The sequence below is a fragment of the Vulpes lagopus genome, chromosome 2 (genome assembly GCF_018345385.1).
Source record: "Vulpes lagopus strain Blue_001 chromosome 2, ASM1834538v1, whole genome shotgun sequence".
In the NCBI taxonomy this organism is placed as follows: Eukaryota; Metazoa; Chordata; class Mammalia; order Carnivora; family Canidae; genus Vulpes; species Vulpes lagopus.
The window spans coordinates 161,823,526-161,840,019 of record NC_054825.1 but is presented as its reverse complement, the minus strand read 5'-3'; the positions used below and the strand labels follow the sequence as shown (position 1 = coordinate 161,840,019).

The window sequence follows — 16,494 nt, the reverse complement described above, 5'->3', positions numbered from 1 at the left end:
AGTGTGAAAAACATTTTTCACTACTAGAAGTCCAACACACTACACATTACACAGAGTCACTTGAAATAAACACATTTTTATTTATTATTTTTAAAAGTTTACTAACTTATTTATTACTAATCTCTACACCCAACATGGGTCTCAAACTCATGACCCTGAGATCAAGAGTCACATGATCTTCTGACTGGGCAGCCAGGCACTCCAAGACATTTTTAAATAAACAAAATGTGAGAGAATTCATTCCTGAAAAACATACGCAGAGAAATCATAAAGGATGTTTTCAGGCTGAAGGAAAATTATGCTAGTTGAAAACTCAGATCAGCAGAAAGTAGTGAACACCAAAAATGGTAAATAATGGGATATTTATAAGGTTTTTATTCTTTCCATTTTCCTTAAAGGGTTAATTGTTTAGAACAGAGGTCTATAGGCCAAATCTGTCTCCCTGCCTATTTCTGTAAATTAAGTTTTACTGGAACATAGCCACATCCATTTATTTACACATCTATGAATGCTTTCACTATAGAACAGATTATTGAACAGATTTTTTTTTTTTTTTAAGATTTTGTTTGAGAGAGAGCACAAGTGGTGGGGAGGGGAAGGGGGAGGACAGAGAGAACCAGACTCTCCGTCGAGCAGGGAGCTGGAGTTTGGAGCCCAGGGTCCAGAGTCCAATGCAGGGCTCAATCCCAGGACCTGAGAATCATAACCTGAGCTGAAGGCAGACGCTTAATCGACTGAGCCACCCAGGCACCCCGCTGAAAGGATTTGATATAGACTGATGGCCAGCCAAGCCGAAAATATTTACTATCTGGCCCTTTACTGCATAAGAATGAAATTAGTAACACTGTAAGGTGGATTTATAACAATAAAAAACTAAAAAGTGGGACAATAGTAGCTCAAAAGACAGGAATTATATTGCCATTAGGTTATTACATTTTTGGAAGTATAAAGTAGACTGCGTGAATTACAAGTGTGAAGTAGGAAAGGTAAGGTGTTATGTATGAAATGATTAGTGGAAAACAGCGCAAGGTCAGTTCTAAGTCAACCTTGATGAATTAAAGACGTCACACTGTGAGCTCTATAATAACCACTAAAATAATAACAATAAAATCAATAATAATAATGAAAACAAGAGATACTATTCAGCATAGTCTGCCCTTGAGACACTAAAATTCACCATTCCATGTGCAAAATGCACTTTTCCCTTAAGACTAAGAATGAGACAACTGTCTACTCCCACACTCTCCATCATATTAGAGGATCTCACAGTGCAAGAAAGAAAGAAAAAACAAGAAAAATAATAGGCTTAAAGATCAGAAAAAAATATTGTTGCTATTTGCAGACAACAGGATCATGTATAAAGAAAATCCAAGAAAGCCTACAGAAAACAACTAAGACTTATGGGTGAATTTACCAAATTCAGAAGACAAAAGGTCAAAATATTTTTAAAAATCAGTTATATTTCTGTACTAGCAAACAATTGAAAAATAAAATTAAAATGGTACCAGTAAAAATAGCAAAATAAGCCCTTAATACCCAAGAATAAATCAAATAAAAGATGTACAAAATTGCTATGATGAAAAACACAAAACATTACTGAATAAAAGAATAGCCAAACAAAAGAAAAACTGCATCACGTTCACGGATGAAAAGGCTCAACCATTAATTGTATTTTTTACCAACATAGATTTAATATAATCACTACTACCAAAGTTACAGAAGGCATTTAAAAAAAAAAAAAGCTAATTTTCACATTTATATGGATAAACAAAGGATGCAAAAAAGCCAAAATAATATTGAAGTAGAACACAGTTGGAAAAGTTAATTATCTGATTTCAAGACTTAAGTTCCAGGGGATGCCTGGGTGGCTCAGCAGTTGGGTGCCTGCCTTGGGCTCAGGTAGTGATCCCGGGATCCAGAATCAAGTCCCAGATCAGGCTCCTTGCGAGGAGCCTGCTTCCCCTTCTGCCTATGTCTCTGTGTCTCTCTGCCTGTGTCTCTCATGAATAAATACATAAATAAATAAATCTTAAAAAAAAAAAAAACTTAAGTTCCAGGAAATAATTATTTCCTCTAGGGAGCTGGTCTAATTTCTCCTTATGAACAATACATATCATGTAACTTTCAGTGTTTCATCCATTATTTGCATTAGGTAGAATTCTAAAGATGCCTGCCCCTTAGTTGTTCAATCTAGATACTATGTTTGGAGATTTAATCAAGGCTACTTCTCAGCTGACTGTAAATAGGAAGATTAACTTGGACTATCAGGATGGGCACAACGTAATCACAAAAGCACTAGAAACAGAAGAGGAAGATGTATCAGGAAGGAGGTTGGAGAGACCAGAAGCATAAGAGGAATGCAACTGATTGCTGGAAGAGGACCGCATGTAAAGCACCAGAAGGAATATAGACAGCCTCCAGAAATAAAGATCAACCTGCAGCTGATACAAAGTGAGGAAAGAGGGGGCTGGTCACAAGGGAATGAAGTCTACCAACAACGTGGGTAAGCTTGGAAGCAGCTTCTTCCCAGAGCCTTCCAGTAAAAACTCTGTGGACTCACACCTTAGATTTTAGTCTTATGAAATCCAGGGCAGGGGTGCCTGGGTGGCTCAGTTGGTTAAGCATTTGCCTTCAGCACAGGTCATGATCCCAGGGTCCTGGGATTAAGCTCTGAATCAGGTTCCTTGCTTGGTGGGGAGGCTGCTTCTTCCTCTCCCTCTCCCTGTAGTTCCCTCTGCTTGTCAAATAAATTTTAAAAATCTTAAAAATATATATATCTCCCTCTCTCCCTCTCCCTGTAGTTCCCTCTGCCTGTCAAATAAATTTTTAAAATCTTAAAAATATATATATCCAGGGCAGAGAAATTAGCCAAGACAATCCAGATTTCTGACTTAAAGAATGTGGAATAATAAATTTGCATTAAGTTGCTAAAAGTTCCTGAGAATTTGTTTTGGCACCAAGAGAAAACTAACATATTACTGATACTGTAAACATTATAAACTATTTATAATTAAACTTAAATACGTCATACATTATGTATCTATTCACCTGTATTCATTTAGGCAAACTCAATGATCTACATTTCATTATTCTACCTTTGTCTTGATGTTGCTTTTATGACTTATTTTTCCTAAATTCTGAATTTAGAAATGTGTGTATGTTTCCATTTGATAATTATTTTTATAAGCCTCTGTAAACCCATGACAATGAAGGGCAAAACACAGAAACAAAAACCCACCAGGGCCTTAGTCATTTTCTTCTGTTCTTAGGAAATGGCTATCATTTTTTAGTCTACTGTCTTTTCTGGTTCTGAACATCTGACAAAATAGCTCTGATCGAGGATAAAGGAGATATTTCAATGAAAAGCTTTTAGTTTCAACAATTACTCAACATCCCTCTTTTCATGAAGGAAGAACTCTTCTTTTTCTTTCTTCTTATTTTTTAAGAGAGAGAGCATGTGAGTGCATGGGGTGGGGTGGGCAGAGGAAGAGTGAGAATCCCAAGCAGGCTTAATGTTCAGTGTGGAGCCTGAGTCGGAGCTCAATCCCACAATCCTGTCATCATGATCTGAGCCAAAATCAAGAGCTGGATGCTCAACTGACTGAGCCAATCAGGTGCCCCATAAAGGATGAATTCTTAAATGCACAAAGCTGGAGTTAGAAAAAGGAGCCCTCAGAGAGCCAACTAATCAGCTCACACACCAACTAGGAACTTCTAATCCTCTACCTTCACTCCTAAAACACAAAACACAGAGAAAGCCAAACCAGGAGCTACTGCTCACTTGTACAGCACCAGGCAACTATGGGATACCTTATTCTGGACTTCTTAAGGTCTGGCAGGTTCTAAATTCTAGAGAGCCAAGTTCTAGACTGGAAATCAAGACCAAGTAGGTGGAATCTGTAAACCTATACAGACTGTTGTAGGTTCTAAAGTATGTAAATCAAATTTCTTTCTGCCTAAATCACCTCCCTGTTCATAACAATACTATTGGAAAGTTGCTTGCTTAGTCCTCAAGGCACTGCATGGCAGACATTGTTCAAGAAATTTTCTGCTCATGGTGACAGAACTGGTGAGGGGAGGTCAGGACAAGACACCCCTTAGAGGACACAGATACCCACAGTTTTTTCTGAGAACCAAGAGGGGAAGTGATGGGATAAGAGGCAGTCAAGTTCAGTAGGACCTACAACCAAATTCCTCTCCCTAGCTCCAAGATGGGGTCCATCTAGTCCCCTAGAGCAGGAGGAATGGGGACAAATGTCTCCCATAAAACAAAGTTGCTCTCTAAAGCCATCTCCTGCCCCAGCCACACAGCAGGACAAACCTACCAAGACCTGCCCTTGTCCACACTGAGCCACAGGATAAGCTTGGATTCGACCCACGGACAACCAATTCCCTCACATGCTACATAGAGAAACCATGGATGTCTTTGATAGGGTTCTGACAGGCACTCTCTTCACCAGCCACTTGAACTCAAGCAGAATTCTCATGTGAAGAAAAATAGACAAAAGCAGATGAACTGCATGTCCCAGAACCCCTGTAGCAACCAAACAGCCAAGGACCAGCCACTCACTAGAAAAACAATGTATCCCAAACTGTAACTCTCAGAAACCTGTGGTGTGGCACACATGCCTCAGTTCTCAGAAAAACCAGAGGGCCAAGACAGAAACCAAACTACACTCTCCAACTTTAGTTGGGCCTGGGTTTCTTCCTCATGGGACCTGGTCCTCACTGATGGAAATTACCTCCTTCTGACTTCTTTTTGGGAGGCTGAACAACCTGGGATTGGTGGCTCCAGTGACTAGACTGGGCCTCATCTACTCTTTTGCTCATGTGGAGAGAAACCCCACAGTAAATTATAATTTTTATCATCTACTTGATACAACTTTCTTGAGCATACAGAATATTTGTAATAGCTGTTTTTTTTTTATTTTTTTTATTTATGATAGTCACAGAGAGAGAGAGAGAGAGGCAGAGACACAGGCAGAGGGAGAAGCAGGCTCCATGCACCGGGAGCCCGATGTGGGATTCGATCCCGGGTCTCCAGGATCGTGCCCTGGGCCAAAGACAGGCGCCAAACCGCTGCGCCACCCAGGGATCCCTGTAATAGCTGTTTTTAACATCATTTTCTGTCACCTATGCCAATTCTGGGACTCTACTGACTTTTCTTCATGTTGCAGACCTGGTTAGGTTTTGAGTAGATGCCAGACATTGTGATTTTGACATTGTCGATTTTCTTGATGGATTGCTTTCTTTTCTCTAAATACTACTGGGTATAGGTCTGGGAAGCAATTAATTTACTTGGAAACAGTTTGGTTTTGTAGTGGTTTGCATTTATGCTTTGTCAGGAGGGTTCAGAGCAGCCATTAGTCTAGAGCCAATTTGAGTGACCCACTGAGGCACTATTTTTCTGAAGTTCCATTGTGATTTTCCAAATGTTGGGCCGGGGCAGGGAGGGGGAGTCCATTCCAATGGGTGGAAACACAAATTACTTCCAACCTGTGCAAGTTCCAAGGATGGCTCTGCCCGTTCCTTTCCAGTAGTTCTTTCTCCAGCCGAGGGAGCTTCCTCACATATGTGTGATCACAACTTCAAATCATGTGGGGAATGTGCTACATCTGGGTGCAGCTCCTCTCTGTAACCTACCCCATAAATTTGAGCCACCTTAAATTCTCCAAACTCTAAACTCTCAATTCAGAGACTGCCAGAATCTGATTAGATTCTCCCTCCTATGCTGAATGGAAACTCTCTCCAGGCTGGAGGTAGTCATAAGGCTCCCTTCATTTGTTTCTTTTCTCTTGAGATAGCTATCCTGATCTCCCTATTGCCCAATGTCTGAAAACAGCCCACTCGTATTTTTTTATTATTAATAAGAGTACATAAGCATTTGTTAAAAAAATTGTTGGAATTGGCTGTGAAGAATTCTGGTACTTAGGCACATTATGGAATATGCATTCTATACTCAGAATAGGATGTTAATTTATACAATTTCAGAATAGATACAAATACATTTGGCAGCATTTGCAGCACATAAATCTCATGTTCCTTTAGGGCATTTATAAGTTATTTTCCAGTGCTGATCATTTGATTTACGTATTTCAAAAGTATTCCTTGCTGGTCACATATAATGACACAAGTGTTAAGATTCCCTGATTGTAGAAAAAGTTACTTCTTGTGCACACTTCCATAAATTTAATGGCTAGGTAGGAATTTACCATAGTATGAATTCTCTGAAATCTAATGTTTTTGTAGACAGAATGGCCTCCCAAAGATGTTCATGTCCTAATCCCCAGAACCTGTAACTATGTTCCACTACACTGCAAAGGTCATTTAAAGTAAAAGATGCAATTAGGTATTCTAGGGCCATCTGACTTGTTTCTAGAGTTTCACATGCTCACAGAGGAATTGTGCCTCAGGACAAATTATATGCAGAGCCTCCCCAATGCTTGATTTAGAGCTTTTGAGCTCTTAGATTTTTTATATTTTTTAAAAAGATTTTATTTATTCATGAGAGACACAGAGAGAGGGGCAGAGACACACAGGCAGAGAAAGAAGCAGGCTCCACACAGGAGCCCCATGTGGTACTCAATCCCGGGACTCGAGGATCACGCCCTGGGTCAAAGGGAGGCGCTCAACTGCTGAGCCACCCAGGTGTCCCTGAGCTCTTGATTTAGATGAGATTTTGGACTTGGATGGGATTGAGATGCTAGGAGAGAGTGAATATATTTTGCATGGGGTATGGACACAAATAATTGGATGCCAGAGAATGATCTGCAGTTGGCAGATAATACCCCCCCCCCAAAAAAATGTCCACATCCTAATCTCCAGGACCTGTGAATATGTCACAGTATAAGGCAAGGGGGAATTAAGGTAGTAGGCAGAGTGATTTTAAGATAAGAAGGTTATCCTGATTATCTGGGTGGGCCCAATGTAGTCATACAGGTCTGTAAATGTAGGAAAGAGGTAGACATCAGTGCCAGAGTGATGGAAGAACTGATCAGCTATTGCTGACTTTGAAGGTGGAAGGGGTCTGCAAGCCACAAATTTAGGCAGCTTCTAGCAGATGGAAGAGCAAAGGAAAACGGGTTCTCCTAGAGCATCCAAAATTAAATATAGCCCTGCCAACACCTTGTATTTAGTCCAGTGGGATACATCTCAGACTTCAGACCCCCAGAGCTGTAATACATGTGAGTTGTTTTAAACCACCAAATTTATGGTTGTTACAGCAGCCTCTTATCACATTCATCATATTCATACGTTTTTGCTACAGGATGCAATTCCTAGTCCCAAGATTTCATTTATTAGAAAAGTCCCAGATTCCCAAGGTATAAAATTGTGACATATTAGTTTGGCAATAGAATTCCCAACTTAGAATTTCCATCTTTTATTGCGTTCAGGGGTTTTCTCCTTCCTATAAGTTCTTCCACATTTTACTAAAAATGTTGTCCATATTTGGTGTCTCTAGAGGTGTATTTCTACATTTCTGTGATGTGATGAGGTAGAACTTATCATTGAAAACATTATCACATTCTTTCCTAATATTCTGGTCCTGTGGGAATTCTTTGATGCCAATGGAAAAGGCTTCCCTACAATAGCTGCATTTCTGCCCAGTGGGATTTCATAGATATTTAATAAGTCTGAATTCTCACAGACTTATCCTCTACCACCAGTAGAGCCATTGTATTCCTACCCAAAATGAGCTCTGACATATAATGTGTGGAATATCCTTGCTAAAGGCTTTTCTAGTATCAGATAAATTATGGTATCAGAGATTTTCTTTCCTACACAATGTCTGTAACATAGAAGACATAATTTATTACAGAAGGTGTCACATTCACTGCATTTGCAAGACTTATTCCCTGTGCAAATTCCTGACTATCTACTGAGGCCTGATTTCTTTGAAAAGGCTGTTCCACAAACATTACATTTCTATCCCCAAGGAACTCACGGAGGTTTAACAAGGGCTGAGTTCCCAAGGAAGGTATTTCCACAGGCACTGTGTTCATCTGGTTTTGTTCCTGTGCAAGTTCACTCATGTATAAAGAGCTGTGACTCCCTGATGAAGGTTTCTCCACCTTCAGTGAATTTATAGCTTTCTCTCTTGTATGAGTTTTCTTGTGTTTAATGAGGACTGACATGTGGGCAAAGGCTTTGCCACATTCACTGCACACATATGGTCTCTCTCCAGTATGAGTCCGCTGATGCTGAATGAGCTTTGACTTGCTCCTGAAAGCTTTTTTGCACTCACTGCATTCATAAGGTTTCTCTCCCGTATGAATTCTCTGATGCTTGGTCAGATCTGACTTAAAAAAGAAAGTTCTTCCACATTCACTGCATTCATAAGGCTTCTCTCCTGTGTGAAGTCTCTGATGTGCAATGAGGTATGCCTTCTGGGAAAAGGCTTTCCCACACACGCTACATCCATAGAGTTTCTCCCCAGTGTGAGATCGCTGATGTCTATTGAGCCGGCACTTTCGGCTGAATGCTTTGCCGCACTCACTGCATCCATAGGGTTTCTCTCCTGTATGAGTTCTCTGATGTACCATAAGCTGTGACTTTCTGGAGAAGGCTTTTCCACATTCATTACATTCATGGGGTTTCTCTCCAGTGTGAGTTCTCTGGTGTTCAGTGAGCTGAATCTTCCTCATGAATGTTTTCCCACATTCACTGCATCTGTGAGGCTTCTCTCCTCTTTCAGTTCTCTGATGCCTAATGAGCTGTGCCTTCCTGGAGAAGGCTTTTCCGCACTCACTGCATTCATGTGGTTTCTCTTCTGTATAAGTTTTTTGATGTTCATTGAGCTTTGATTTAGAGCTACTGGGTTTAATGCATCCATGGCATTTAATTCCAGTAACAGTTGTATCCTGCTGGATGGAGACTGATGATTTCCCACATCTACCAAACTTATCAGAATTCTCTCCTGCATATCTTCTATTCTGGGTAACAAAACCTAAGTGTGATCTCAAACTTTTATAACATGAGCCAAACTTATTGTGTCTTTGTATTAAAGGAACAAGACTTTTGCATAAATCGAAATTATTTCCAAGTGCATAACTTTGCTGACATCTTTCCAAAGTTTTACTCCTGTTTTGGTTTTCTGGGTGCCACTGCATATGGTCAATCTCCCATATTTCTTCTAGGAAAAAGAAGAATGAAAACATCCATGATAATTTTAGGGGGAAAAAATGTAAAAAAAAAAAAAAAAAAGCCATGGTTTGGGCTAGCTCTCTGTAAGATCCTAGTCTAAGAGAAATATACCCTGTGCTCTGTGAAAAAAAGACAGTATTATAAAACAGCAAAAGGAAAAACAGACTACTTCAGAAACAGCCTAGAATGAATAAATATAACTTGGGATTCTTTCCAAATAGGACCTTGCAAAATGGTGACAGAAGTAAAAATAGAACCACACTGTGATTGGAAAAGAACAAAAGAAGATGGAGGGGATGGATCCATTCATCCAACAAACACTGAATGTGCTGGTATTTGGGAATATACTACAATATGATATTTAAGCGTTAGAATAATATTAGAATATCAAAATCAGAATAAATCAATGACACTAAGGTACCTTATATAATCTGTCTCTCTTGAGCTGTCATTCTAATAAAAAGAGAGAGAGCAAGATTGAGGGGGGAAAGAGCAGATCAACAAGTAACCAAAGAAAAAAATTACAGAATGTGCAAAATGATATGTATATTGAAGGTGATAGAGCAGTGGTAGGTTAATCTTAGATAAAATAGTTATCCACGGGGATCTCTGGGTGGCTCAGCAGTTTAGCACCTGTCTTTGGCTCAGGGTATGATCCTGGAGTCCTGGAATCAAGTCCCTCATTGGGCTCCCAACATGGAGCCTGCTTCTCCCTCTGCCTGTGTCTCTGCCTTTCTCTCTCTCTGTGTATGTCTCTCATGAATAAATGAATACAATCTTTAAAAAAAAAAAAAAGCTATCCACGAGACAAGGAAAGTTAAGGTGACATAAGATAAGAATGAGCAAATGTTATGCAAATAACTTGATGAAGAACATCCTTAGAAGGAACAGCCAATGCAAAAACCCAAAGGCAGAAAAACTTAGGCATGATCAAGAAACATAAGAGAGGCTGATGTACCTGCATTGTCTTGAGCTTGAGTGAAGTGGAAATAGATAAGTTTCAAAAGGGAGGAAGAATTGAGAACATATAGATGATGTCTTCCTCTAGTCTTCCTCTAGGAAGACTTTGTTAGAAATTAGATTTTAGCTAAGAGCAATGGCCATAGGCGACTGAATGTCTTTTGGCAGGAATACAATATTTTCCCAAATACCAATAATCACGTATCTGTTGTATGAAGAATGAACTGGAGAGATGAAGTTGTTGAGAGAATACACAAGAGGCCACAGCAGAGTTCAGGCAAGAAGTAACAGCATTAGCATGAATGACCATCATGGAGATGGAGAAATAGACAAGGACAATGACATAGTATAGAGAAGGGAAAGACAATGACAGGACAAAAAGATAAGGCTCAGTGTAAGAATGGATGCCAAAGGAAGAAAGAATCATCAAGAATAACTTCTTGATATGTGGCTTACACATCTCTATAGATGCTGGTGCCATTTAATACGATGAGGAAGATTAGGGAGACAGGTTTGGCACTGGTGGGGAATCAAGTGCTTCATTTTGAGGGACACATTAGGTTTTATATAATATATACGTTCAAGAACAAATATGAAGTACCTGGTTAGATCTATGAGTGTGGAGAAAGTTCCAGACTTCAGATAACATTTAAGTGGGGCTCCATGAGTGGAGCCCAATGCAAGGCTTGAACTTACAGCCCTGATATCAAGACCTGAGCTGAGATCAAAAGTCAGCCACTTAACCAACTGAGCCATCCAGGCACCCTTTCAGATAACAATTTTAAGTCATGAGTTTATAAATAGTACTTAAATATCTGGACTACACAGAACCAGATGAGATAATATAGGAAGGATGGACAGAGAAAGAGGAAAGCACAGGACAAGAATTTCATGGATTCTACGTCTTAAGAGTTTTGGGAGAGGGCTATGCAAAGAGAATATGAAAATCCCATCCAGAGACATCAAAAAAAGTGTGTGTGTGTGTTTTTTAAAGAATTTATTTATTTATTCATGAGAAACACAGAGAGAAAAAGGCAGAGACACAGGCAGAGGGAGAAGTAGGCTCCATGAAGAGAGCCCGATACAGAACTCGATCCCGGGGCTCCAGGATCATGCCATGGGCCAAAGGCAAGTGCCAAACCACTGAGCCACCAAGGGATTCCCCCAAACATCAAAAAAATGTTGATCAAACATATAAACAATGTGGGTTTTCGTAACAAAGGGCTAGAACTGGAAAATCAGAATGTAGGACCTACAGAATTTCATCCCAAGATCATTGAGGTAAAATATTCAACAATCATCTTGTTACTTAGTCTTTCCTTCACATTCCACCTGCACACCAAAACTAAATTTATATAAAACACCAATCACCTATTTAGAGTAATACTGTAGTCAATACTTGAATTTTCTTTGTAGAAATGATGCAACCTCATCCAGTCCAATATATCCAGACACATATATGTCCATCTAGAATTTAAAAATAGGTCTTTAGGGGCACCTGGGTAGCTCAGTCAAGCATCCAACTCTTGATTTCGCTCAAGTCATGATCTCAGGGTCATGAGCTCAAGCCCCATGTCTAGCTCCATGCTGAGTGTGGATCCTGCTTAAGATTCTCTTTCTCTCTCCCTCTCCCTCTTGCCCCAACCCTACCACCTGCATGTGTGCACATTTTCTCTATTAAAAAAAAAAAAGTCCTTAAGCCATTTGCCCTTGTCCTAGAGAAGAGTACAGTTTATTGACTGATGGAAACATCACCTTCTCCAATCAGTTTAATCACACTATAACTGTGTACTGTGCTGTTCAATAAAATTTTCTGCAATAATGGGAATGTTCTATATCTATGTTTTCTAATATGGTACCCACTAGCCACACTGACTATTGAGTACCTGAATGTGAGTGACTAGAGTAATGGCAGAACTGAATTTGTAATTTTACTTAATGTTAATTAAATTTATGTAGGCACATGGGGCCAGTGGCCAACACACTGGATAGCACAGGTATAGGCCATCTATATTCATATAAACCATATTCATTATTTGCCATTATAACCTATTTGATATACTCATTCCCAAAATTTCTTCTTTCAACTGATGCCACATTCTTCCTTCATCTCTCTGTTCCTACATCATCTCTGACACCAACCAATTAAGAGAATCCCCAATCAAGAACAAAACATTGACCTGCCTTATCTTCCATATATCCTAGAACTCCAAACTCAAACTTGCCATGTTTCGATGCTACTATCCAGCTATCAAGACTCAAGCAAGCTATCAAGCAAGGCTGTCTAAAAATAGCACAAAAGATAAAATAGAACTAAACTCACCCTCTACGCCAATTATTAACATAAAATCCACAGTAATCAGCCATTTCCTTTCACATAGTCTCCTAGAGGCCAATCTGTTAAGAATCTCCTACATTACCTTCCTCATTTCCATCTCCAAAAACTTTTTACTGACTCATATCATTTTTATTTGAAACTCAGCTATCTTTCTTGAAGAAATTATTTTATCAATCTTCTAAAAAGTATTTTATTCTTTCTGTAACACTTTACCAAAGTGTTTACCAAATCAATTTCTCTAATTTTGCAAAAACAGTCCCTGTCTATGCCTCATAATCAAATGCTAAAAATTTTAGGATTTTAGGCACATACATCAACCTAAGACTTTGACATTTGGAAGGGACTTCCATCCTGCATTAGACTCAAATCTTTCAGGGTGTATTAGAGTGGTCGTTCTTCAACTACAGGGATCAAAGCACAGTCTTTCCAATTTCATATGCTCAGGGCACTCTCCATATTGAGTAGAGTAGAAGCCAAATCTCAAGATGAAGCCTGTGGTCTGAAAAAGTTCCCACATAGTTTATACACACATCTCTGATTTAAACACACACACACACACACACACACACGAAGAAGAAAAGAAAGAAAGAAAGAAAGAAAGAAAGAAAGAAAGAAAGAAAGAAAAAATAAGACCTACTTTCAAGATGTAATGAACAGATGCAAGTGATGCTGTGAGTGATTATGTAGTCTATACACAGCAAAGAAGAGTAAGATAGAGACCTTTTCTCTATATGGAAAAAAGCCTCATATCAACCAGTAAAACAATAAAATAACATGTGATCATTACTGAGTCAATGCAGTGTAGACACAAAGTACAGAGAAATCAGAAAAGAGGGAGTTCCAAGTGTGCACTGGACTTTGTGGAGATAAAAAGAGCTCAAGGTGAAAGAAGCCAGTATCTGGCCAGAAAAATCCAACACAATCAAATGCACAGGTGCCAGTCCTCCAGCTTATTGGACATTATATTATCCACTTCCTCCTCTTTGGAATGAGTTTGTCACTTGTTTTCAGGACATTTTCTGACCCTCCTCCTACCACAGCCCAATACTTCTCACTCTACCCAGCTGGGTTCTTATCTTCTCAACCTCTAAATATATGTGGATCTCTTGTTTTTTTAACCAGTTCTTGTTCCTCCTGTTTTCTCATCAAGTTCCAGTTCCCCTTCTTTAATGCCCCATGCCCACAGAGGAATACAGCCATACAGCATTAAAAGGGACTAAATGAACACAGTCAGTGTGTGTAGCAACCGCTGCAACGCAAGACCAAATGATCACAGCCTACTCAGGGGTGGGAATTGAGAGTGTACAATTTCCAAGGGCCTTTCCAAAACAACAAAATTTAACAGAAATAGCAGAGACCATCAGAAATAGTACAGAAAATTCAAGGGAAGTCACAGGTGACCAAGCACCAACATGTACTGCAGCACAGCAGAACCTAAGTAAAATGCACTTGGAGTAAAAAGATTCACTAAGAGGAAAAATGATCTCAGGTTACAACACTAAAGCTGAGGGGAAAAGGACTTCTCGGGAAAATTATTCTTGGTGCAGACAAAATATAGAATTAGAGATCAGATCAGACTACAGAAGGGGAGGTGTCAATTTGGAAATAACTGTCAGACTACAGACAGCTTAACTCTTCAAATATATATGAGTACACTCTATTATGGTGAAATCATTATGCGAGAGGAAGGAGGACTCTGCTTTTGCATACAGGAAGGAAGACATCAAAGGGCGGCTGCCCTGGGGGCTGGCAACAGACCGGGGATTACATGCAGATTAGACTTCAGCAGAAGAGGTCACTTTGGTACTCTCCAGCAGAGAAAGAAGAATTTAGGCCTAGAGAATGAATGAAACTCTTAATATGAGAATCAAGCAGAAGATTAAGACAAAAACAAAAAACAAACCCAGGACCAGGAAGTTGGGGAAGCAAAGACTGAATAAGTAGACAGAGGTGCCCTAAGAGTAAAGGTATGTGTAATTTTCAAATGCCTTCAGGTGAGGTGGGGTGTCAGGGAGGGATTTCAGCCCTTTTGAAAGGGGCAGGGATGTGCAGAAGATGAGGACTGTGCCAAGTGCAAAGCCGTCTGTACAGAAGAAAATCGTCAAAGAACAGGTGGTGGGAACTCTGCAGAAAAAGAAGGGGAGAAGACACACACAAGCTGGGCAGGAGGGAACCAGGTAAGAAATCTGGATCCTAGATGAAAGGCTGTAATCAGATCTAGAAATGAGAAAAAAAGAAAGACCTCATCCTTTCACAGCAGGCAAAGAACAGCCCTAATGAAGAAGAGAGATACAGAAAGGAGTTGATCAGATATCTGTGTCACCAACTGGTATAAAAAAAAAAAAAAAAAAGTTCCCCACACACTAATTCCAGAGTGTTAACCTTTCACTGATCAACCGGAATTTTAGTGTCCTTTCTCCTCATTTTCCTGATTTTCACTCACTCACCTGGACAAGTTTGACTATGAGCTACTCCCTCTACTGTCCATGGCAGTCCTCCTTGCTCCAACTGAAAGAGTGAATCTTGTTTGCTGGCTTGATAACCTGTAAAATGGGAAATCATGGACAACTTGGCACCAAGTACTTAAGCCTGAGGAATCTATGAAAACTGGAGAGAGGTTGTACATCATTTGTACTTCAGTAAAGTAAAATCCTTTTCCCAGGAAAGGGAGAACATCTACACTCTAGGGCCAAAGAGGAGAGTAAGAGTCTATACCCTACAATGTTTAGTCCAAACCAGGAGATATTTCAGGAATACTACAGATTTTATTGAATGAGAAAGAAAAGGCAACTGATTGTGATGCTGTCCTCACCCAGGGACACCAGGTTATTGTAGTTCTCCAACATCACGTCCCAGTACAGGTCCTTCTGAGACAGAGTCAGTAATTGCCACTCCTCCCAGGAGAAGCTCACAGCCACATCCTCAAATGATAATGATGCCTGTAACAACAAATGTCAATGCAAGCTAAGGTAGAACAGATGATGTGGAAGAGAGGAACAGAAACAGATTCTGGTCATTTTCCCATGATACATTATGCACACTGTGGGTATTTCACATACCACATACACCATGTATCTTAGTCCACTCAGATTGCTATAACAAAATACCACACACTGGGTAGCTTACAAAAAACAGAAATTTAACCAGTGATTAAGAAGGTATAAAGGGAGCATGGCTACTATCTGTACTCCAAGCTGTTATTAAAGAATGGAATTTTCAGCTGTCTTCTGCCAAATGGCAAAATTCTCCTTCATGGAGGACCACTCACAGATCAAGCACCCATTCATTCTATTAAATAATTCAGGTTTTATTCCTGGGTAAAGTGTGGACTGCTAGAAGGTTGTATCATCCAGGTGCACAGCTTTTGAAGAATTTATCCAATCGAGTTCTGCTTTGGCATTTACCCCCTTAGCTTACTCTGAGGAACACAATGAGAAAAAGCCAAAGGAAACATCCTGTGTCTTTATTACATGACTGATACTGAGGACACTGTCTACCACAAAATTTCGGTGAAGAGTGAGGAAAAGAAATTTAAGTACTAAGAGCAACAAAATTACTTTCCCTGAAGAACTGGTTTGCTTTCTCCTCATAGATAGTACACATCATGTAGCTTTTCATGTTTTTCTCGTTATTACAGGTACCAAGAAATGAGACACAAATTCAAAGCTAAGGCAGCCCACAAAGTCTTACACAGTCATTTACCTTGGTTCCATCCTTAAGAGCTTTGTATGAATCCTATGACCTATATATTTTCCTTCCTAACCTACCCAGATTTTAAGATTATCACCTAAACTTATTTTCCAACAGATGCTGACTTTTATCAACTATAGTGTCTCATTTTATCAGACCCTGTTTTAGAGGCTTCCACAAATCCACTGGGAAACAAAGGACAAAATAGGTAAAATAAACCTTACCTGGGCATTGGTCATTTTCCTGTTCTAAAGAAAGGGCTAGCAATCCAGGATATGCTCTGTCTTCTGTCTGCTCTGGGCCTGCCTGGAGGTTATGTCAGATATCTCAAGTCAGGCTGCTGCCAGAAATGATGATCTCCT

At 39.7% G+C, this 16,494-nt stretch overlaps 2 protein-coding genes across 2 annotated transcripts in view; both read right to left on the bottom strand.

The window, feature by feature from the left end:
* The window catches only part of LOC121484451 (zinc finger protein 268-like), a 27,175-nt gene extending 11,901 nt beyond the window's left edge, over positions 1-15,274 (bottom strand). The window contains exons 1-2 of the mRNA XM_041743742.1: positions 15,255-15,274; positions 14,890-14,985 (exon numbers count right to left, since the gene is read on the bottom strand). The gene's annotated coding sequence lies outside the window, so the exon portion shown is untranslated. The remainder of the gene's footprint in view (positions 1-14,889; positions 14,986-15,254) is intronic.
* Positions 1,980-16,494, bottom strand: ZNF577 (zinc finger protein 577). The gene is made up of 4 exons (XM_041743757.1): positions 16,357-16,494; positions 15,255-15,381; positions 14,890-14,985; positions 1,980-9,133 (listed from the first exon to the last, which is right to left on the bottom strand). The coding sequence occupies exons 1-4, from the start codon at positions 16,369-16,371 to the stop codon at positions 7,779-7,781; spliced, it is 1,593 nt and encodes a 530-aa protein (XP_041599691.1). The 5' UTR covers positions 16,372-16,494; the 3' UTR covers positions 1,980-7,778.